The sequence below is a fragment of the Carassius carassius genome, chromosome 21, assembly GCF_963082965.1.
Source record: "Carassius carassius chromosome 21, fCarCar2.1, whole genome shotgun sequence".
Lineage (NCBI taxonomy): Eukaryota > Metazoa > Chordata > Actinopteri > Cypriniformes > Cyprinidae > Carassius > Carassius carassius.
The window spans coordinates 6,413,831-6,437,258 of record NC_081775.1 but is presented as its reverse complement, the minus strand read 5'-3'; the positions used below and the strand labels follow the sequence as shown (position 1 = coordinate 6,437,258).

Below are 23,428 nucleotides of genomic sequence, written 5' to 3'. Positions count from 1 at the left end.
GACCCACACCATGACGTTCTCTTTACGTTTGCCTGCGCCCTCAAATCAAAACACTGCTGACTCCTTGCAGTATGCGATGTCGTACGCAGCACTTGTGTCTCCTTCCGCTTTGTGAGTGACGTAAACGCGTTGTGTCACATTAAAAAATCATTGCGAAAGAACCTGACGTGAGATTTAAAATAAATTAAAAGAGGTTTCGAGGCAGAGGAATTTGCCTCGATCATTTTTTGTAATCGAGTAACTCCAGTTACTCAAGGAATCGTTTCAGCCCTACTCATAAGTCACTCTCTCCTTGTAATACCTGTGTCATACCCATGTCATTATACAGAGTTGTGTCCTGATATGTCACAAAAACAAGAGCACACACACACATGCTTTCTATCTAAACAAGGACATATCATAGACAGTATTACATTTTTTTACTATAGACTAAACCTATATGTCGACCATTAAAAAAACCTTTTTTACCATATTTTAGGATTAAAAGGTTATAGATTTGCCACATTTCGCTTATAATTTATATAAATCACTTATAAAGTGATTAATATAAATTATAAATCACTTTCAATATCCACAAAATATTTGCGTTACCCCTTCTAAGGCCGTCTTGACCATCGAATCGACCTCCCATACGAGCGCTGAGACGACTATTTTCTCAGGTAAAATACACTCGGGAGTCACCGGGCGGGTGGAGGGATCAAAAAGACGTGACAAAGAATCGGGTTTGACATTCTTGGAACCTCGGGCGGTACGACAGAGTAAAATCAAAACGACCGAAAAAAAAGTGCCCATCGAGCCTGCCTGGAATTGAGTCTTTTGGCAGTTCTAATGTAATCTAAATTCTTGTGATCGGTCCAAACAATGAAAGGTACCCCTGATGTCACAGTGTCTGGGTTGTGTTCCCTGGGATTCCACTAGATGTCCTCCTTTCCCCACGGTGTCTGTCACTTCATTAGTCACATTCCTCACGTCCCTGCCTAATCAGTGCACCCAGCTGTCACTAGTTATCAATTATCTCACTCTGCCAATTTCCCATTAGCGTTTGTCTCTCCTTGTGTATTTAACCCAGTCTGTCTTAGTCATGGAGTCGTTGTGAATTCATGTCCGTCAATCTGTCTTGCCCGTGCCTTGTCTTCTTGTTCTGTTTATGTTTGGATGGATGTTTTGGTTTCGACCCCTGCCTGGACTGTTATTCTTTTGGATTAACCCTTTAATAAAGACTTACCTGCAATTGGTTCTATCTCCGTGGTTTCCTGTATCACCGAACGGGACAGAACGACTCCGTCACTGCAAGAACCAGCGGTATGTCTTTTTCCCGTTCCCCAGCCAAAATGGCGGAGAGGAGAACAAAGTATCTCCGGTTGACTGCCCTCCGCCAAGAGGGCAATGAGGTGGGTGCCCTGGCACAGGTGTTCTGGTCCCTGGCCGAGGGTATGGGATACAACGATGCGGCCCTGAAGGATTATTTAAACAGCGGACTGGATGATCCAGTTTCTCAGGAGGAGATGGGGCATTTAGAGACACTGGAATTCTGGGAATTCGTGTACTATTTGCAGCATAGGCTTCCGTGGGATGCCACAGCCACTCCTGTCTCTTCCGCCAAGATGGCCGCTAATCCAGCGCCGATGCCCAAGTTGGCCACCGGTCCAGAGTCCTGGCCCAAGATGGCCGCCAATCATGCGCCACCACACAAGATGGCCGCCAGCCCAGCACTACAGCACAAAATGGCCGCTAACCCAGCGCCAATGCCCAAGATGGCCACTGGTACAGAGCCACAGTCCAAGATGGCCGCCCATCCAGAGTCATGGCCCAAGATGGCCGCTAATCCAGCACCACAGCACAAGATGGCCGCTAACCCAGCGCCAATGCCCAAATTGGCCACCGATCCAGAGCCACGGTCAAAGATGGCCGCCCGTCCAGAGTCATGGCCCAAGATGGCTGTCAATCCAGCGCCACAGCACAAGATGGTCGCCAGCCCAGCACCACAGTACTGGATGGCCGCCTTTCCAGAGTCAGGACCCAAGATGGCTGCTTGCCTAGCGCCGCTGCATGGGATTACAGTCACAGCTGACCCTCCGGAGTCGAGTCAGGCTCCTGTTGACCCTCCAGAATCGAGTCAGGTTCCAGTGGACTCTCCAGAGTCGAGTCAGGTTCCAGTGAACTCTCCAGAGTCGAGTCAGGTTCCAGTGAACTCTCCAGAGTCGAGTCAGGTTCAAGTGAACTCTCCAGAGTCGAGTCAGGTTCCAGTGAACTCTCCAGAGTCGAGTAAGGTTCCAGTGAACTCTCCAGAGTCGTGTCAGGTTCCAGTGAACTCTCCAGAGTCGAGTCAGGTTCCAGTGAACTCTCCAGAGTTGAGCCAGGTTCCAGTGAACTCTCCAGAGTTGAGTCAGGTTCCAGTGAACTCTCCAGAGTTGAGTCAGGTTCCAGTGAACTCTCCAGAGTCGAGTCAGGTTCCAGTGAACTCTCCAGAGTCGAGTCAGGTTCCAGTGAACTCTCCAGAGTCGAGTCAGGTTCCAGTGGACCCTCCAGAGTTGAGTCAGGTTCCTATTGATCCTCCAGAGTCGAGACAGGTTCCGGTTGACCCTCCAGAGTCGAGTCAGGTTCCGGTTGACCTTCCAGAGTCGAGGCAGGTGCCCGTGGACTTTCCAGAGTCAAGTCAGGGTTTTGTGTACCCTCCAGAGTCAGGGCTAGTCACCGATGACCCTCCAGAGTCAGGGCTAGTCACCGATGACCCTCCAGACTCAGGGCTAGTCTCCGATGAACCTCCAGACTCAGGGCCAGTCACCGCTGACCTTCCAGATTCAGGGCTAGTCACTGATGACCTTCCAGAGCCAGGGCTAGGTACCATGGACTTCCCAGAGAAAAGGCTAGTCATCGTGGACCTTTCAGAGTCGGGTCAGGTCACTGGTGATTTTCAAGGACTGAGTCAAATCGCCGGTGATCTTCAAGGACTGAGTCAAGTCAACGGGGACCTTCATGAACAGATGCAAGTCACCAATAATCTTCATGAGCAGAGCCAGGTCAGCACCGATCTTCTGGAGTCCAGTAGAGACACCATGGGATTACCAGAGTTTCGTCCTCCCGTTGATCCGGCCGCACGGAAGTGGTGGTCTTCTGATCCGCCCTGGGGGCTTTGTGCATTGACCACAAGGATGTGGTGGTCTTCTGCTCTGCCCTGGAGGGCTTCCGCCTTGACCACAGGGGTGTGGTAGTCTTCTGCTCCGCCCTGGGGGCCTTCTGCCCTGACCACACGGTGGTGGTGGTCTTCTGCTCCGCCCTGGGGAACTCCGGCCTCGACCACAAGGATGTGGTGGTCTTCTGCTCCGCCCTGACCACACGGTTGTGGTGGTCTTCCGCTCCGCCCTGCAGGGCTTCCGCCCCGACCACACGGTTGTGGTGGTCTTCTGCCCTGCCCTGGGGGGCTTCCGCCCTGACCACACGGATGTGGTTGTCTTCTGCTCCGCCCTGGGGGGCTTCCGCCCTGACCACACGGTTGTGGTGGTCTTCTGCTCCGCCCTGGGGGGCTTCATGTTATTTTTTGCTTTTTGTTTTTGTGTTCACTCCTGTTCCTGTTCCTCTCTGTTAGCCTGGCCCTCCGTCCCTCCCCCTGAACCTCCTCCGGTCCACCTCCCTCCTGGTCTCCCTGGTTTAGGTTTACACTTCTGGTGTCTGTTCCCTGTGTTTTTTTTCCCTGTCCCTCCGTCCCTCCCCCTGAGCCTCCACCTGTCCGCCTCCCTCCTTGTCTCTGTTTTTTGTCTGTCGTGGAGCGTCTGGAAGCCGCTCCGTAGAGGGGGGGTAGTGTCACAGTGTCTGGGTTGTGTTCCCTGGGATTCCACTAGATGTCCTCCTTTCCCCACGGTGTATGTCACTTCATTAGTCACATTCCTCACGTCCCTGCCTAATCAGTGCACCCAGATGTCACTAGTTATCAATTATCTCACTCTGCCAATTTCCCATTAGCGTTTGTCTGTCCTTGTGTATTTAACCCGGTCTGTCTTAGTATGTGTCATGGAGTCGTTGTGAATTCATGTCCGTCAATCTGTCTTGCCCGTGCCTTGTCTTCTTGTTCTGTTTATGTTTGGATGGATGTTTTGGTTTCGACCCCTGCCTGGACTGTTATTCTTTTGGATTAACCCTTTAATAAAGACTTACCTTCAATTGGTTCTATCTCCGTGGTTTCCTGTATCACCGAACGTGACACCTGACCCTTCCAACCAGTGACGCCACTCCTCTAAAGCTAACAAGAAAGCAAGGCATAGGTTACAAACATGAAACAATGCTCTCACTAACACAAGACGCTAGACAAGCCAATATATAGGGATGAGTAATGAGTGACAATTGACAATTAATGGAGACGCCCACAAACTAATCAGTGCTGACGCGTAACACACAGACTTCAACCACAAAGTGCAAGACCCAGAGATTACGGTTTACCAACTGTGACACTCTCTCTCTCTCTCTCTCTCTCTCTCTCTCCCCGCCTGCTTTATCATCCCTTTTTTTCTTTCTTCAGTCATTCTTGCAAAATAATCTCATCAAAGCACATGGAGGAGGAGGATAAGAATAGCATGTGCACTATTAATAGTCTCCACCACAACACCACCTTCTCTCCTTCTTGCTCTCTGGACATTTATTGATGGAACGAGAGAGGATGAGAGATATATTTCTGCAGATGGGGCAATTTGCATTTGGTTTAATACCAAAATAGCAATGTTTAATCAATGATGACACCGCTGCATTTTAAGAACAGCATGAGCAGAATTTTCCATGTCTAAAGCTACAACACGCATCTTAATAACCCTTAGAAAAAAATACAGCGGTGGTACCATGGTACAGGGATGGTATCAGATGGTAAAGCCATGGTACGTTGATTGATATATATATATATATATTTTTTTTTTATTATTATATATATATATATATATATAATTCTAAATGATTACTATTTTCATACTCCAAAATCATATTTAATTAAAGACATGGTAATACCATGGTTTTAATTCTTGTTTGTTTTAAATCTTTTTATACCTTAAGAAATCCTTTCTTTAAACTTTACTAATGAAGGCCCAAGCACCCAAATTACGCCAGTTGAAGTAAAGTTGAAGTTCTCTAAACAACAAGTGTTTCTGGTTTATACATATATACATGTATTATCAAGAAATGAAAAATTGCTGATAATGCTAAAATTATGTTTTTACAGTGCCATATACCAAAGGATCACCATGGCATTTACAATAGTATATAGTCATTTTAAAAAACATACTTTCAAATTCTAAAGTTCCAGACATTCAATGTTATAAAAAAAATGTTGATTTCATATTTGATGTCACTTAAGGCACTGCAAATGTTGTGTGTGGCTTGATTTAGTGGGGTTTTGTCTGCGTGAGGATTCTAAAGGCATCAGTAGCACGAGTGATGCAGCAGCTACACTTGATCTGTCTTAATAATGCATCAGCGATCTGTCCTTCAGACACACACAGACACACATTTACATCTTAAACACTGAAATATGCTGATTTCTCTATCACTGGCACACTGTCTAGAACTTGACATGGTTTCATTCTGTCCAAAACAGGCAAACACAAGCAAATGTTTTTGATTAAGACCAGTACATTTCTCATGACAGAAAACTAGAACACACCGCCCCAAAAAACTCTACATTATTTCATGGATGTTTCAATTGCAATCATATAGATGTGTAAAAAAATAATAATAATAATGTATACAAGTAAATAAATAAATAGAGCTTTGCATTTTCTAAACTGCAAAAATTGTAAACATTTTTGTAAATCTAAAAATCTGTGCTGTTTTCCTTTGCAAAACCTATTGTGGTTCTAGTGGGTTGTGACCGGCTGCTAGAGTTTTCCGTGTGGTGTACTTCAGTATGTTCTACAAGGTGTTTGAGTGCTGTTGTGATTTCTATATCACTATAGAAATAGTGATTCTTGGCCAAGCAAACACAAAAAAGATATATTGCAAGTGTTGTTATAATATAAGGACTTTTAAATAATCATCAAAAAAGCCTAATTTTTCAACCCACCGATGTTTTGGTACAGTCACATACAAGTTACATACAAAAGTTCTTTATGTGATCGTTTTTTTAATTATGTTCTTGTCATGCTCATTTTCAGGTTACAGAATTTTTGGCTCCAAAATAATATTTTGGAAAAACATAAACAGTCACACAATGCTCCTAAATTGTATTTTTCGCTAAAAGAGATTATTAAAGAAATTATATAAAAGACATGGTAATGGTAGGAAAATTAGATGAATGGGGAAATTATATATTTAAAATTCCGCTTTTGAATTCGCTTACAAAAATCACACTCCCCTGATGAACTTTGTTTACAAAAAGTTCTTCTTTTAACATTGCTATTTTGTGTAGAGCTCCCTAGATTGCGTTTCATTCTTATAATTTTAACATAGTTATCAAAATAATGGCATGTGGTCCATTCACCGTGTTTTGCTCTGTCTCTTATGACTCATCTAAAGCCATATGGAAACTGAAAGAGTTCTGTTGTTCGCCACAGAATCACAGCCCTGCTAATATTCAAACCAGCGGACATTGCTTTTATACAAATGTTTAATAAACAAGTTAAAATTTAGATATTTTAATTTTACTTAATCTATCCTTCCCAAAAACAGTTGTTCCAAACAAACACAAAACAAAACTGGTGGTCACACATCTCAGAACAATTAGTAGCGGCGGTTCATTCCTAAATGAATCAGTGTAATGAAAGCATCAGTTGAGCGAATAATTCAATGACTCATTCATAAAAAGAGTGTATCGGTGAAATGTGCAAAAAGCAGCGCTGGGTAGGAACTGATTACATGTAATCTGGATTACCTAATCATATTCCAAAAGCGAAATACCTGTAGATTATATTATAGATACATATTAAAACACTCATAATCAGACTACAGTTATTTTTTTTATTCATTACATGATTGCATATGATTTACACAAAAGAAAAAAAAATCCTGCAGTTCCTTCACAAACCTTGACATATTGTAATGTTTCATGCACTTCATGTGGTTAATAATAATGAATGGAATATGTGGTCTTTCTCTTTGTATTTCGTTATCACTATGGAAGAAGATTGTGCTAAGTAAAAAGTAATCTAAAAGTAATCTGATTATATTACCTAAAATGTGTAATTTCATGGATTACTGACTACAAATTTCATGTCATGTAATTTTGAATCAGTAACGGACTACAATTTGGCTTACAATCGACCCAGAAGTGGTTAAAAGTTACGTAATCATTCCCTCTAATGCACAGACTGACCACCTTTCATCGCAATTAGCAACTGCTTTATGTTTTGGTGAACTGATGCCTAATTTGTATGAATTTGTGCACTATTATTTTGACACATTTTCATACAGTCTGCCCAGAGGGGAAAAATGGTGCACTTCCATAAAGTTCTCTTTTTTCACGCACTTATTTTGTACTTGAAATTTAAACTTAACTTAAAACTTTTTTCAACAATGCATTTAGTGTACTTCAAGTGGTAACTAAACACATTTTTTTAATACAGAGATAGTATGTTAACAGTTTTTTTTGTTAACATTTTAGTTCATATACTGTACATGATGTCTCACAATAGAAAAATAGAGAAAGTTTTCATTTTTAGCATTTTTTTTTTTTCGCGCGTGAAAATAGAGTACTTTGAGTACATTATGGAGGTACACCTGGGTGCTTTTTCCATACATTTCTGTACAAATCACATTGCATGAATTCATTCAAAATGCCACCTTGTAAAATAACTACGGTTTCTGATGAGATTGGGTTGGACTGACAGTCTATCCTGAATGAGCAAACACAGTGGAAAGTCAAAGGTGTGTGTATCAGCACTCTTCAGGCCAATCAAACTCAAGGACCAGAACAAACTGCTGACCTACACCATACACGACACAGCAGACATAAACTCTGCATTTAACTCCTCATGTAGCTGATGAAAAAGTAAGAACCGAGTGCTTATAACATGTAAAAGTGCACCGACGGAGGTGCAGCCTCTGTCAATGAGGATGGTCATGAAATATGCAGAGAAAGCCATCACAGAACAAGAAGCTATTAGAGCCACGTGGCTTTCTGAAATATTTATAAGACCAAACAGAACGCTCCTTCTTTTAGCTCAAAAGTTTATAAACACCACACCGGAGAACGAAACACAATGTATAAAAAGAGACCGGGATGCACATCAATCTTCCCGACATTGCTTCCTGTCACTTAACCTCTTCAACTTTTTACTCCTAAAGAAAAGACACTTCAGAAAAGTAGAAAGTATTTTAGCTGCTTTTACTGATCCAAGAGTAGCTTGAACCCGAGGTAGAACCATAATAAGAGGACAATTTCCTCACTTCACCATCATAGTGTTGTTTTCTGAAAATGAAAGGCAGGAAATAGATGTTCCTTCCATTAGCGCCAGCTAGACTACACATCCACATCATCATCAGTTATCATCAAACACTTACCTGTAAGCCTGCATCAGAGCTGAATTACAGTAACTACATTACAGCTGCCTCCTGGCCTTAATAGATTCAATTATATTTTTATTAGCAAAACGAAATGCAGATTTGCAGTGGATTGGATGTTTCTATTGTTTCCTAGAATGTTTTTAAAAAGAAGTGCACTGTCAAGAGTCTTTCCCAGAAACGGGTTTCCTCATTTATCTCGACTGGAACATACTGTAAAGAGCATGATGGGATGAAATTAATTGGCTGCGTCTCAAAGACTAGTGAGCCGCCTGCTCAGACAGGATTTTTGGGGACCATCAGTACATTGAGTGTTATGCAGTGCTTCCATTGGTTTTCCAAATGCAGTGCCAAAAGCTAGGTGACTAACGAGTATGTGGTCATAACTGCGTTATTCAATTCTCAAGTGCAATAACATGGGTGTTTTTTTGTTTGTTTGTTTGTTTTTTCATGCCATAGTTCCCATTGGTTTGTGAAATATACGTACGCTTGTATTCAAAGTTTCACTTAAAGTGTACTTAAAAATTTAAAAGTAGGCTATATTTAAAAAAAAAAAGAAATACTTACAGATAATGTTAATGAAACAAAAGACCACTTAAGAGTACTTAAAGAATGTACAGTTTCATAACTGTTTCTTAACAGCGCAATATGTGATAATGTCAAATTAAGAGTTTCGATTCAAAGTATATTTCAAATCATTGTTCCAATATTTTTTGCTGCACTTTAAAGTACGGTAAAGCTGTAAAGTTCTTGATCATCATTTCAACTGTAGTTTTACTTCATATTTTAAGTTCATTTATATTTAAATGTACTACACTGCAACTTCATCATGAGTCATTACAAATATATTTAAATACATGACATACAAGTTTCAACAAAAAAGACATTAACCCTCTGGAGTCTAAGGGTATTTTACATTTAGTCAGGAATTATAGTTTGGAAAAAGTCTAACTAGTAAAACGTTTACACGTTATGTGAAAACTAGTACAAGTATATAAATAAATAAAAAGAGACTTACTCATGTTTATGATCTCTGCTGAATAAAGTGCTTCATTCTGTTTTTCTGAGGAAATCCATTTCTCAAATCCTCAACCACATCACATCTTTTTGGGGTGAATTATGTGTTATTCCTCTCATCGCAAAGCAAACAGTAAAATAAAAAAAACTTGAACAGTCTCGCTGCTTTTTCTTCTGTTATGGGCGTATTCAAGCTGCGCGCTTGAGTTTGAATCTGAATAGCGCGTTCGGCGTGGGGGCGTGGTCACATTAGATATAATGAAGGGAGACATGAAAAACAGACATCGCGTTGTTTTCATATGGATTACTTTATCGGCACTAAAAGTAGACATGTCAAGCTTTCTATAGATATCTCTCTCATGTATTTTCGTTGAGTATTCACGGAGTTACAGTTCATTTAAATGACGTGTTTGTAAAAGAAGATCAGCGCAGACAAAGGCTGCAGACAGCGCACCTTGTTTGTTATCTTTATTTTATAAGTGCACAAAGTTTTGTTGTTATTATGTCTGTATCCAAAAAAAAGTAGACCCTTTACAGATTCGATTGATGTATTGCTCTTATCTGTACGATTAAAACTGAAAGTGTAATTTCAAGTTCTTTTTGGGGTTATCAGGAGAAAATGACTCAAAACGCGTATCCGCGTTAATCGACTTGATAGGGTTAAAGAATATTTTAGTTTATAAATGCAGCAGCACACTTTAACCATATTTCCAAGACAACAGAACTAATTACTAAATGACAAATAAAGTCCTACTTAAGTGAGTAAAAAAAAAAACTTTTACGTTCAACCATTGTATTTAACATTATATATATATATAATTTTAAATAACATGCAATTAATTGTCCGAAAACAGTTAAGAATAATATCACTTAAGTGCATTCCTTTAAATCGTTATGTAACTATTATTCTCATAATTATTAATTGTAGCTACTTCTTTTTGACAACTGCTTTGAAACACTGTTGCTTGGTATAAACAAAAGGGACTGTAGACTTTACAAATGAAACAGACAGTCCCCACAGCAAACTGTTGTCCATCACAGACTTTCTAAGCGATCTTTCATCACTTGGAAAAGAAAGAAAGATGATTCGGCGCATGAGACACATTTACACTCAGGAAAATAAAGCTGCTTCACGGCGAGGCCAGAGAAGAACCATCTCTTTCTTACCTTTTTATAACCTGGAGAACCTTCTTTCGGCACAAACAACCTTTTATGAAACAGAAAGGTTCTTAAAGGTGTTAAAGGATCTTGAACCACTTAAACAACAACAAAAAAAGGGTTCTTCTATCCATGGCATCGTGAAGCACCTTTATTATTAAGAAAGAGTACGTGCTGCCTTACATCATGTTCTCCCAAAACCTCCACAAAACACCGCGAATTCAATTACACAGCGTTAAAATATCCAACAGGCTTTCACCAGTTCCATTTCGCGCAGTTCTGTTATTTATAAACGAGTGAACAAATATTTCTTGTGTACAAAGAAAGTCAAGGGCGTAAACTGTTTAACAGGCGATCCAGTGATCCAGGCAAACATGACACGCGCAAACCCTGACGAAAGCGTCATCATCACTAGACGTGTTTCACCTGAACAAACCTCAAAGAGGCCAGTCCTCCAGTTTAACGCGATGCATTAATAACAAGCGCTATGTCAATTAATCGCAGTACAGAAGCGCATCGCATGTCTGGGCGCGCGCTTACCTGGATGCTGCACGCGATCTCGGAGTCGTCGAGCAGGCGAACCGTGCACCGGACCTCCTGCGCGAGGGAGGAGATGCTCGGACTCCGGAACCGAAGCATTTTCATGGCTCTGGGTCCCGCATCGCAAAGCAACAAATCGCTGTTGGTTTGGGAGAGGAGCACGGGGCGTCGGTCGCGCGTCGCTTATGTCGCCAGCGGAGAGGAGGAAAGAGAGACGTCGCGTTACGACCGGGAGAACGATCCCCCTTTTCGCTTCTCTCCCCTCCCTCCCTCCTCCCTCTCTCCCTCAATTCAATCACATCAATTCAATCACATCATGAAATGAAATGTGAAGTAGTATGCTTAGTTTTATTGTAAAATACAGGAATTTTTAGAATGTTGCTGCTGCATATTAAATAAATAATAAAAACTGATAACTTAATAATAAACGATCAGAAAGCCATGTTTTAACCACACATTTTAAGTGTGATTTTTTTTACTTAAAATAACAAGTACCAAAATAAATCGATAGGAAAAATGTCATGGAAATGTTTATATTAATATAATATAAACATCTCTTAACCAAACTACCGAGAGTGTGTGGTGTTTCAAACAGATATTAAAGACATTAGCAGCTTGACAAAGGAGCTAAAACATCCAAGCTGTCTGTCCTCTAACATGCATCTTCCTACATCCCCATCTGATGTTCTTTTACCCTTCCGGTTCCCCTGAAAAAATACAAAACAATGAATTGAGATGTGTCATGCTTGTTTTTCATTGTAGGATTTCTTAAACTGGAGCAGTATTATGTTCTTTATATTTATCCGTAGAAACATTGCTGAAACAATCTGTTTAAAATTAGACACGTCTATTTGCTGGATGATTAAATTTTATATCTTGAAATTATTGTAATGCAAAGAGAAAAGATTATTAGTGTATCTATGAAGAGTTTTAGTCAGGTTTCAGGCCCCACCATGGCACAGAAACTGCACTTATTAAAATTACAAATGACTTGCTTCTTGCGTCAGATCAAGGCTGCATCTCATTGCTAGTTTTACTTGATCTTAGTGCTGCGATCAACACTATACAGGTGCTGGTTATATAATTAGAATATCATGAAAAAGTTGATTTAGTTCACTAATTCCATTCAAAAAGTGAAACTTGTATATTATATCATTACACACAGACTGATATATTTCAAATGTTTATTTATTTGATGATTATAACTGACAACTATGGAAAAACCTAAATTCAGTATCTCAGAAAATTAGAATATTGTGAAAAGGTTCAATATTGAAGACACCTGGTGCCACACTCTAATCAGCTAATTAACTCAAAACACCTGAAAAGCCTTTAAATGGTCTCTCAGTCTAGTTCTGTAGGCTACACAATCATGGGAAAGACTGCTGACTTGACAGTTGTCCAAAAGACGACCACTGACACCTTGCACAAGGAGGGCAAGACACAAAAGGTCATTGCAAAAGAGGCTGGCTGTTCACAGAGCTCTGTGTCCAACAATTAATAGATAGTCGAAGGGAAGGAAAAGATGTGGTAGAAAAAAGTGTACAAGCAATAGGGATAACCGCACCCTGGAGAGGATTGTGAAACAAAACCCATTCAGAAATGTGGGGGAGATTCACAAAGAGTGGACTGCAGCTGGAGTCAGTGCTTCAAGAACCACTATGCACAGACGTATGCAAGACATGGGTTTCAGCTGTTGCATTCCTTGTGTCAAGCCACTCTTGAACAATCGACAGCGTCAGAAGCGTCTCGCTTCAAAAAGGACTCGACTGCTGCTGAGTGGTCCAAAGTTATGTTCTCTGATGAAAGTAAATTTTACATTTCCTTTGGATATCAGGGTCCCAGACTCTGGAGGAAGAGAGGAGAGGCACACAATCCACGTTGCTTGAGGTCCAGAGTTTCCACAGTCAGTGATGGTTTGGGGTGCCATGTCGTCTGCTGGTGTTGGTTCATTGTGTTTTCTGAGGTCCAAGGATCACTTCATGCTTCCTGCTGCTGAACACCTTTATGGAGATGCAGATTTCATTTTCAAACAGGACTTGACACCTGCACACAATGCAAAACCTCCCACTACCTGGTTTAAGGACCATGGTATCCCTGTTCTTAATTGGCCAGCAAACTCGCGTGACCTTAACCCCATAGAAAATCTATGGGATATGCCAGACCCAAGAATGCAGAAGAGCTGAAGGCCCCTATCAGAGCAACCTGGGCTCCCATAACACCTGAGCAGTGCCACAGACTCATTGACTCCATACCACATTAGGTGATAGGGTGAATCTAACAGCTAGTTTTTGGTCTTATTAATCTATTATTTGTTCCTAAGCAAATATTTTTGCCTGAGGGCAAAATTTCCTCATGTTATATGTAGCTCCAGTGCTGTATATAACGCTGCCTTTATACTTTTGACTGAATTGCCTTGCAACGTTTATGATGGCTGTTTTTGTTGTTTATTAAATATTATTTAATAAATAATATTTTATATAAATAATAGTAGTATTTAAAGGTGCACTGTGTAATTTGTGGCGGTATCTAGCGGTGAGGTTGTGAATTGCAAGCAGCGGCTCAGTCCCCGCTCACCCCTCCCTTTAGAGAAGCTACGGTGGCCGACAAGTAAAGATGTCGTTGGTAAAGACAGCAGAGAGCATGAGATTTATTTACAAAGGTAAATTAAGGAATTATATTTACTTTATTCAATAAATCGATGTTATTGCGAATGTTAATGTACTTGTTTATCATTGTATCAGTGTTTTATTTGCAAAAACAAAGTGACGAAACAGGTGCAGTAGAGCAGTTTGTCCATTTAGGGCGACTGTACAAACATGATGGTGACTTCGGTGTAAGGGGACCCGCGGTGAATGTAGATAAAAATAGCTCAATCTAAGGTAATAAAAACATAACGGTTCATTAAGAAATATCTTTATTCACCTCTGAAAACATAGTTATGTTTATTATATTGCATTTCTGTAAATAGATCGTTGTTAATATTATACGTTGCACGTTTAATAGTATTTAGTCGGGGTGCAACGATACACAGATTCGTATTGAACTGTTCTGTACGAGGCTTTCGATTCGGTACGCATTACAAAACAGACGATTTGTTCGACTAATCCTATTACATTTGGGAAAAAAAAAGCTTAAAGTGTGTAAAATATAAAGTTCATAGGCAACCTACTGTCTGCCCAGTCTGGCCCATAATCTCCATAAATGCATTTATACCACAAAATTTCAAATGCATAAGTATTTTTATAAGATTACGGTTTTAAATATTTTTGAACATACAAGTTAAAAATTTAATACTTACTAAAAAAAGGTTATACTTTATGAAACCAAACCACCAGTAGAAGATGGTAAATTACAGTTTTAATAAGCGAGTCATTAGTCATTAATTCAAACGGCTGATTCATTTAAAAACGAGGGAAGTGGCTACTGTCTTTATGAATGGGCTACTGAATCATTGACTCACTTGATTCGATCAAAAGCGTAGATTCATTCAGTATTGAAACAACGCTGTGTTGCTTGGAGACACAAAACAGTTTTGCTGTGGCTTTGATTTGAACTTGAGCAAAAAACAGTCAAAACTGTATTAGAAATTGCAAACTTTGTGTCTGTTTAACTCACATTGAAGAACTTCTACGCCGATGACATGTTTACATGTGAATGTGTGTCGTCAAAATGGACCAACTTTGAGATGAGGTGTGTTCGATTTGAAGCAGCGTTACAGAGACCGATCAGACATCAAAATACCGCAAGAATGATTTGAAAGCATGTGGAGCCTTCTGCTTTCTGTAGCTCTCGCGGAGCTCTGATGTCATACAGCGATCAGTCTGCGCATTGCTGCTTTAAGTCGAACCGAGAAAGGGACTTTGGTTGAACACACTCCTGTCTACAAGCTTGCAATTCCTTGCCCAACAACAAGAATTGGACAAAAGATTTACGTTTTTTGCCATATCTTCCAGCCCTAGCTTATGCAGATTTAAATATAAATTCTATGTCACTATAGCCCCTTTCACAATGCGATTCCAGAAAATACATGGGTAATGTTTCCCGGCAATTGTTCCCTGATCGCTAGATTTTGGTCATTTCACACTGACAGCGATTACCCGGAATCTGTGCGTGTGTTCACACACAACCCGTAAAGGTCCCGTGAGGACACGTGACATTAGGGCGTGACGTGTAATCCACAAGTTGAAAATGCTCGGAAAGTTAACTTTCACTGAAACTGGCGAATGATCTCAGCTTCAGCATGGAAAGTGAGGAACTAACTGATCTCTGCTTCATTAGAGTTTGCACATTTTTTCCTCTCTAACATTGATCTGGCTTCAAAACACCTGGTAAAAGAGTCACGCGATAACGTGCGTCATCACTACGACACACCCTTTACAGCATTGGTTCTGGCTTTTGTTCACACAGAGCTCGTTCCAATCCTGGGACGTGTTTGTGGTCACACAGAAGACGATCCGGCAATGTTCCGGCATTTTTCCAGGGACCAATGTGCAGTGTGAAAGCGGCTTATGATTGTCCCAGCAGGTTTGGGTGTATCATACCTGATGTTTCGATTGCTCTGACTGTACGCCATTCACTTTTGACCTATCTTGCTCCAGAGCTGTGTTTAATTGTGTCACCTGGAAAGACGAAACACATTTTGGTATGCACAAAATATTACAGCAACACAACTCTATGATTAAGGCCAAAGCTAGTGTATTCAGTGAATGATTGGCTGTGCAGACACACACCTGTGAGGACAGCTCTTCTTTAATGTTCTGGAGCTCCTCCACCTGCAGCAGAATTTCAGCTTCGTCCTTCACTGAATATGAATAAAGTTGAATAACTAACATATTCTGCACTCACTCTCTTCCTGTTGAAGCATTTTAAGCAGCTGAGCATTTCTGGCCTTCACTTCCTTATATCTTTCCTGGAAAATGACAATGATAATTAGTAAACACAAATATACTCTTAAATCACACCAAAGTCTGAACTCTTAATCACAGCGAGTTGTTGAGTTAGTCAAAAACACATTGCAGGAAACCATCAAACCCATCACAACAGTTATTTATCACCTTAATAACCCAAAGTTAACCAAAATGTATTTCCTTATAACAAACATTCAGACAAAACCAACAGCCTTAACAGAATCGACACCTAATTGATTCACTGCACAATTTCAGTCAGACTCAGTATCCACTAAATAACAGCACTGCAGTATCATCAGCATGTGAAACACTGTATGATGCTTCATCACAAGCAGAAATCATGAAGGGTGTATTTTTTTCAATATAAATGCATGAATATCAGTCTTGTTATTGTTAGTATTATGTTAGGTAAAAAATGTTAGCCTGAATGCACTGTCAGTCGCTTTGAATAAAAGCGCCTGCTAAATGCATAAATTTATAATTTAATTTAATTTAATGTATTTTATTGTTAATTAAAGCTAAAATATTACATCTACATCTTTTCATTTATCAGATGCTTTAATCCAAAGCAACTTGCAAATGAGGAATACAAGAAGTGATTTATCATAAGGTATGCTAGCAATACAAAGTTTCAAACATAGTCTAAAATAGAACAAGTTAAAAAGGTAGGGATATAATTATAGTAAAAGTAAAAACAGAAGGTTTTCACGGTAGGTTGTGCCGATAGACGATAGTATTGTGTGTCAGAGATATCGCCTGTGGCTGATGCCTTTGAAAATAGCAAGATGATTAGTATTATTAATATTAAGCTAATACTAAATATTAGGGCTTATGTGTTCCATGATATTTCTTTTTTTGAGTTTTCACAGTGTTGTGCTTTATGACCAATCACACACAATTATGTTGAGCTTATGAATGCAATGGCCAATCAGAGGCATTCAGATGAGTCATTGCTGAAACAGTTTTGTTGTTCAGTGCATGCACACGATGACTGAATTCAGCTCTCTCGCAAATTAAATTTTTTAATTTAATTTAAATTTAATCATGTAATTATTCAGCTTATTTAGACTAGTAATATCCAAAAGATAAAGGAAACATGCAATCAGGGTGTTTAAAAAAAAACCCTCACCTTTCAGTTCACCAACAACTCCACTGACCAGTAGCCACTGCACAATAAGCAAATCCCAGCCGGGTCCGACACTTTTTGAGGTTTCCTCGAAACATTTCCATTGTGGTCAGTGCTATTTGCAGTGCATTTCTTAATTTGCATGTGTTGTGAGGATTTGCAGTGCATTTTGTTGATGCATGTGTTGTGAGGATTTGCAGTGTTTCTTAATTTGCATGTGTTGTGAAGGATTTGCAGCGCATTTCGTTAATGCATGTGTTGTGAGGATTTGCAGCGCGTTTCGTTAATGCATGTGTTGTGAGGATTTGCAGCGCGTTTCGTTAATGCATGTGTTGTGAGGATTTGCAGCACGTTTCATTAATGCATGTGTTGTGAGGATTTGCAGCGTTTCTTAATTTGCATGTGTTGTGAAGGATTTGCATCGCGTTTCGTTAATGCATGTGTTGTGAGGATTTGCAGCGCGTTTCGTTAATGCATGTGTTGTGAGGATTTGCAGCGCGTTTCGTTAATGCATGTGTTGTGAGGATTTGCAGCGCGTTTTGTTAATGCATGTGTTGTGAGGATTTGCAGCGCGTTTCGTTAATGCATGTGTTGTGAGGATTTGCAGCGCGTTTCATTAATGCATGTGTTGTGAGGATTTGCAGCGTTTCTTAATTTGCATGTGTTGTGAGGATTTGCAGTGTTTCTTAATTTGCATGTGTTGTGAAGGATTTGCAGCGCGTTTCGTTATATGCATGTGTTGTGACATTTTGCAGCGCATTTCGTTATATGCATGTGTTGTGAGGATTTGCAGCGCTTTCGTTATATGCATGTGTTGTGATGGACTTGCAGCGCGTTTCGTTATATGCATGTGTTGTAAGATTTTGCAGTGCGTTTCGTTATATGCATGTGTTGTAAGATTTTGCAGTGCGTTTCGTTATATGCATGTGTTGTGAGATTTTGCCGCGCGTTTCGTTATATGCATGTGTTGTGCGGATTTGCAGCACTTGTGTTGTCAAACTGACGAATATGTTTTTTTTATTATTTGCTGGTGTTTTTTCAATTTGCATGTGTTTTCTTAAATTGCAGCGTGTTGAGCTCTCTCGGCCACCGTATTAAAATGTTAATGCAGTCTCCTAACTGGTTTTTCTTTGAAAGAGTTGTAATCATTACTTCTGCTAGTGGGCTGTGGCAAGTTTTATGCGTGTACTTGAGCACTTTTTAAGCTATGTAGGCAATTAAAGTTTCATTGTAATGATTTCAATGGTTTCAATCCTGCTAGATTTGCACATCGTTTGATACTGAAAGAGAGACTTAGGTCTCTGCAGAGCAAAGTGGTCGTTTATCACCTTGTGAGTGTTTTCAAACTGCTGGGTTTTTCTAAATCATGCAATCTAAATGATCCCCCTTACCCACCCCACCCCTAAACCAAACGTCACTATGATGTCCACCAATCATCTATCATGGTGTAAAAACACCCTGATCTGGTAACTCCCATTACTTTCCTGCAGAGACCTATATGTACTTGCTGAAAGATGAAGCGGTTCCTGGTATAAAAGATCCTTAGCTGAGGGCAGCCCTAATATAAAGATGACTAAATAAAAAACTTATTTATACTAAGAAAAACATTTGATTTTTCAAAGACAACATTTTTTCAAATTTAAGATATATATATTACAAATACATGTGCATCTCAATAAGTAAGAATATTAAGTTTTTTTTTTGTTTTTTTTTGTTTTTTTTTTACATTTCAAAAAGTGAAACTTTCATACATTCTAGATACTGGATTTTTATTTTACATTCATCAGCTGTAAGCTCTAATCATCAAAATTAAAAAAAATTTTTTTACAAATGTTTTAATGTATCTAGAATATATGAACATTTCACTTTTTTAAAATAAATTACAAAAAATATTTTACGTTTTCACGATATTCAAGTTTTTGCACCTGTAGGTTTCTATACATCATTATATATAATTTATTATATTATAAATATTTTATACAACCCGAATTCCGAAAAAAAGTTGGGACGTTTTTAAAATTTGAATAAAATGAAAACTAAAAGACTTTCAAATCACATGAGCCAATATTTTATTCACAATAGAACCAATATAACATAGCAAATGTTTAAACTGAGAAAGTTTACAATTTTATGCACAAAATGAGCTCATTTCAATTTTGATTTCTGCTACAGGTCTCAAAATAGTTGGGACGGGGCATGTTTACCATGGTGTAGCATCTCCTTTTCTTTTCAAAACAGTTTGAAGACGTCTGGGCATTGAGGCTATGAGTTGCTGGAGTTTTGCTGTTGGAATTTGGTCCCATTCTTGCCTTATATAGATTTCCAGCTGCTGAAGAGTTCGTGGTCGTCTTTGACGTATTTTTCGTTTAATGATGCGCCAAATGTTCTCTATAGGTGAAAGATCTGGACTGCAGGCAGGCCAGGTTAGCACCCGGACTCTTCTACGACGAAGCCATGCTGTTGTTATAGCTGCAGTATGTGGTTGTGCATTGTCCTGCTGAAATAAACAAGGCCTTCCCTGAAATAGACGTTGTTTGGAGGGAAGCATATGTTGCTCTAAAACCTTTATATACCTTTCAGCATTCACAGAGCCTTCCAAAACATGCAAGCTGCCCATACCGTATGCACTTATGCACCCCCATACCATCAGAGATGCTGGCTTTTGAACTGAACGCTGATAACATGCTGGAAGGTCTCCCTCCTCTTTAGCCCGGAGGACACGGCGTCCGTGATTTCCAACAAGAATGTCAAATTTGGACTCGTCTGACCATAAAACACTATTCCACTTTGAAATAGTCCATTTTAAATGTGCCTTGGCCCACAGGACACGACGGCGCTTCTGGACCATGTTCACATATGGCTTCCTTTTTGCATGATAGAGCTTTAGTTGGCATCTGCTGATGGCACGGCGGATTGTGTTTACCGACAGTGGTTTCTGAAAGTATTCCTGGGCCCATTTAGTAATGTCATTGACACAATCATGCCGATGAGTGATGCAGTGTCGTCTGAGAGCCCGAAGACCACGAGCATCCAATAAAGGTCTCCGGCCTTGTCCCTTACGCACAGAGATTTCTCCAGTTTCTCTGAATCTTTTGATGATGTTATGCACTGTAGATGATGAGATTTGCAAAGCCGTTGAGGAACATTGTTTTTAACGTTTTCCAAAAAAATTTTACGCAGTCTTTCACAGATTGGAGAGCCTCTGCCCATCTTTACTTCTGAGAGACTCTACTTCTCTAAGACAAAGCTTTTATAGCTAATCATGTTACAGACCTGATATCAATTAACTTAATTAATCACTAGATGTTCTCCCAGCTGAATCTTTTCAAAACTGCTTGCTTTTGTAGCCATTTGTTGCCCCCGTGCCAACTTTTTTGAGACCTGTAGCAGGCATTAGATTTTAAATGAGCTAATTAAGTGTATAAAAGTGTAAAATTTCTCAGTTTAAACATTTGCTACGTTATCTATGTTCTATTGTGAATAAAATATTGGCTCATGTGATTTGAAATTCCTTTAGTTTTCATTTTATTAAAATTTAAAAAACGTCCCAACTTTTCCGGAATTCGGGTTGTATAATGATCATAAATAATCTATAACATCATTGTTCCAAAGACAGAAATATACTTAAAAATATTATCAGGAGAACATTTAATTTTGTATTAAATTTGCAGCATCTTTTATAACTCACAATGTTTTTGAGTTGAGACTTTTCAGCCTGTGCTTGTGTGTTCATATTAATCACTCAGCTCTCTGTCAGGCTTCTTGTTCAGCTGATCTGTAACAGACAGTAACAGTGATTAATCTCTCATGATAAGAAAGCAGCGTTCTCACCCACAACACCCTCCTGCTGGAAGCCTTTCAGAGACACAGTCACTCGTTTGTCCTTCCCCTGCTGATTCTTCTACCTGTCCTTCTTTCCTCCTGCTTTAGCTTTTGGTGACGCCGTCTCTGTTCTTTCAGCATCCTTGAGAGATTATAACATCACACATTAAAGAGCATGTACTTCCTAGTTGAAAAAGATGCAAAGAAAAAAAAACACAAAAATGCAAAGAAAGCACTGAAAATATTTGATATAGTAGTTACACAATCAACTGCAATCATTATATTACACACCTCTTGACTTCTAACACCTCACCGTAACCACAAGAGGGAGTGGTGACATTTGTTAAAGAGCTACAGATGAATCTCACAAGTATGAACATGAGGCACATTGATGCTTGGACAGTTTGGAGATATGAACAGCAGGCAGAAGCTCACTTAAAGCAACTATTGCATGGCCTTAAGAAGAATTTTACTCAAATTATAGTCATTTATTTAATATATGAATGTGTAATATATTATAATTAACTTAATTTAATATATTATAACGAAGGTACTTATGGCATGTCCACCCCACTCACTTTCATTGTATGCAGTTGCATTTCTGAGTTACTATTACCCAGTTCATTTAAACTATGCTATGTACACTACCATTCAAAAGTTTGAGGTCAGTGAGATTTTCACTTGTAAAGATGTATTTTATGCTCCTAATGGTTGCACTGATAAATACAAACATACACAATCATTTGACTGTGTAATTGAACCATTTAATATATATATATATATATATATATATATATATATATATATATATATATATATATTAAAGTTACTGACTGCTTAAAATATCACAGCAAAGTCATTTTGTCAATTTTGTTATGCAAAAAATTCAATAATGCATTCAAAAGTGTAGTGTACTGTGCACTTTCTTCTGGGACTGAACTCTGAGTGTGGCGCGGGACGACACTTGATGGGCGAGTGACGGCGTGTAGAGACTCACACTAGACAATTTGCTAACTGGAAATTGCTAACGCGACGATTACAACAAAATGAAGCACTGCTTGGTAATTGGTTGGTCGAGCTAAACTGGTATTATCTAATTGTGTACTTAAATGTAACAGCTGACAGATCTTCAACCGTAGTCATTACATAGGCCTACTCTCTATCAAAGTTATCTGACACGATCAAAGTTAATTTGTTCTGACAGTTTAACTCTCTGTTCTTGTCATATTTTATTACCGTTTTCTAAACTACAGTGAATAATCTGTAATAATGTAAGAAATGTTGAAGGTGTCTGAAATTTTGGTTTGACTATATGTAGGCTCCTCGACTGGAGGTGCAAAGTCTCTTAAGATATTAGATAACTGGACCTTTTTAATGAGAAGAAAGGGTAGTTCAGAAAAAAATAAACCTGAATGGTATGAATTATATATAATATATATATTTATTAGTAAATAAAAATCTACATAAAAAACTATTGAAAACATTTTAATAAGATTTTATTACTTTTCACTTGATGGTTACACCACATGGCATTTTAGAGTAGTTAAATGTCATCTTCTCTTAGTATGATACCTTTTTATGTTGCTCAAATTCCAGTTTACTGAGCATCAAGGCCTTCTCCAGATCCGCCTCATACAAGTCACTGGTCAGCTGGGACAAAAATTTGAGAATTTGAATGCACATGACCTACATTTTAATATCTATGTTAATGTGATATTTCATTTTTTGTTCTTTTGAATAAATTTGCAAAGTTATCTGAAATCAATTCAAATCGAATAAATGCATAAGGGTAATATCTCACTAACTGATAAGAGACAAAATTCCAATTACACAAATTTCTTGTTTAAGGAGGTTTGCAAGTTGGTATCAACCATCAAAACGGTCTTCAATTCTAGGGCCTGGTGTTCAAAAAGTACACACTTTTTCAGATTTCCATGGTCTGGATTACTAGTGCTCTACGGAGGCCCTAAAGGGACATGGTGATCATTTACATCTGATCTGATAACATCCTATAGATGTATTGCAGATGAGCAAAAAAAAAAATTGTCTTGCAGATGTGAATGCAGACGTCAAATAGAAGTCTTTGTAATGTACGTGTGCTATAAAGTTCTAGGCATCACAATCAAATGTGGTTAAACATCGCAGCCCACTGTGTGCATGAAAATAAATAGGTCTTTATGATTTCTTACTGAAAAGGAATAAATCATGTGTAATACTCATCTTGTCTGTGTTCTTTAAAACCGCAGATACTGTGCTCAGATTCGCAACATGCGAATCTCCTGTAGCTTTGTTTGGAAATATTTCAGTTGTATTAAGTTTATAGAGTTGTATTTAAAATGTATGTTACTCAATACTAAAACTTTTGCAGTATGTGCCTGTT

General features: G+C 39.1%; 1 protein-coding gene and 1 pseudogene across 1 annotated transcript in view; both read right to left on the bottom strand.

Annotated features, from left to right (window-relative positions):
- Positions 1 to 11,426, bottom strand: part of LOC132097081 (FERM domain-containing protein 3-like) — a 61,498-nt gene extending 50,072 nt beyond the window's left edge. The window contains exon 1 of the mRNA XM_059502713.1: positions 11,191 to 11,426. Within this exon, the coding sequence (XP_059358696.1) occupies positions 11,191 to 11,295 (105 nt within the window). The 5' untranslated portion in view covers positions 11,296 to 11,426. The remainder of the gene's footprint in view (positions 1 to 11,190) is intronic.
- Positions 11,427 to 11,767: 341 nt separating this feature from the next.
- On the bottom strand, positions 11,768 to 22,731 carry LOC132098211 (G kinase-anchoring protein 1-like; annotated as a pseudogene).
- Between the last annotated feature and the right edge of the window lie 697 nt (positions 22,732 to 23,428).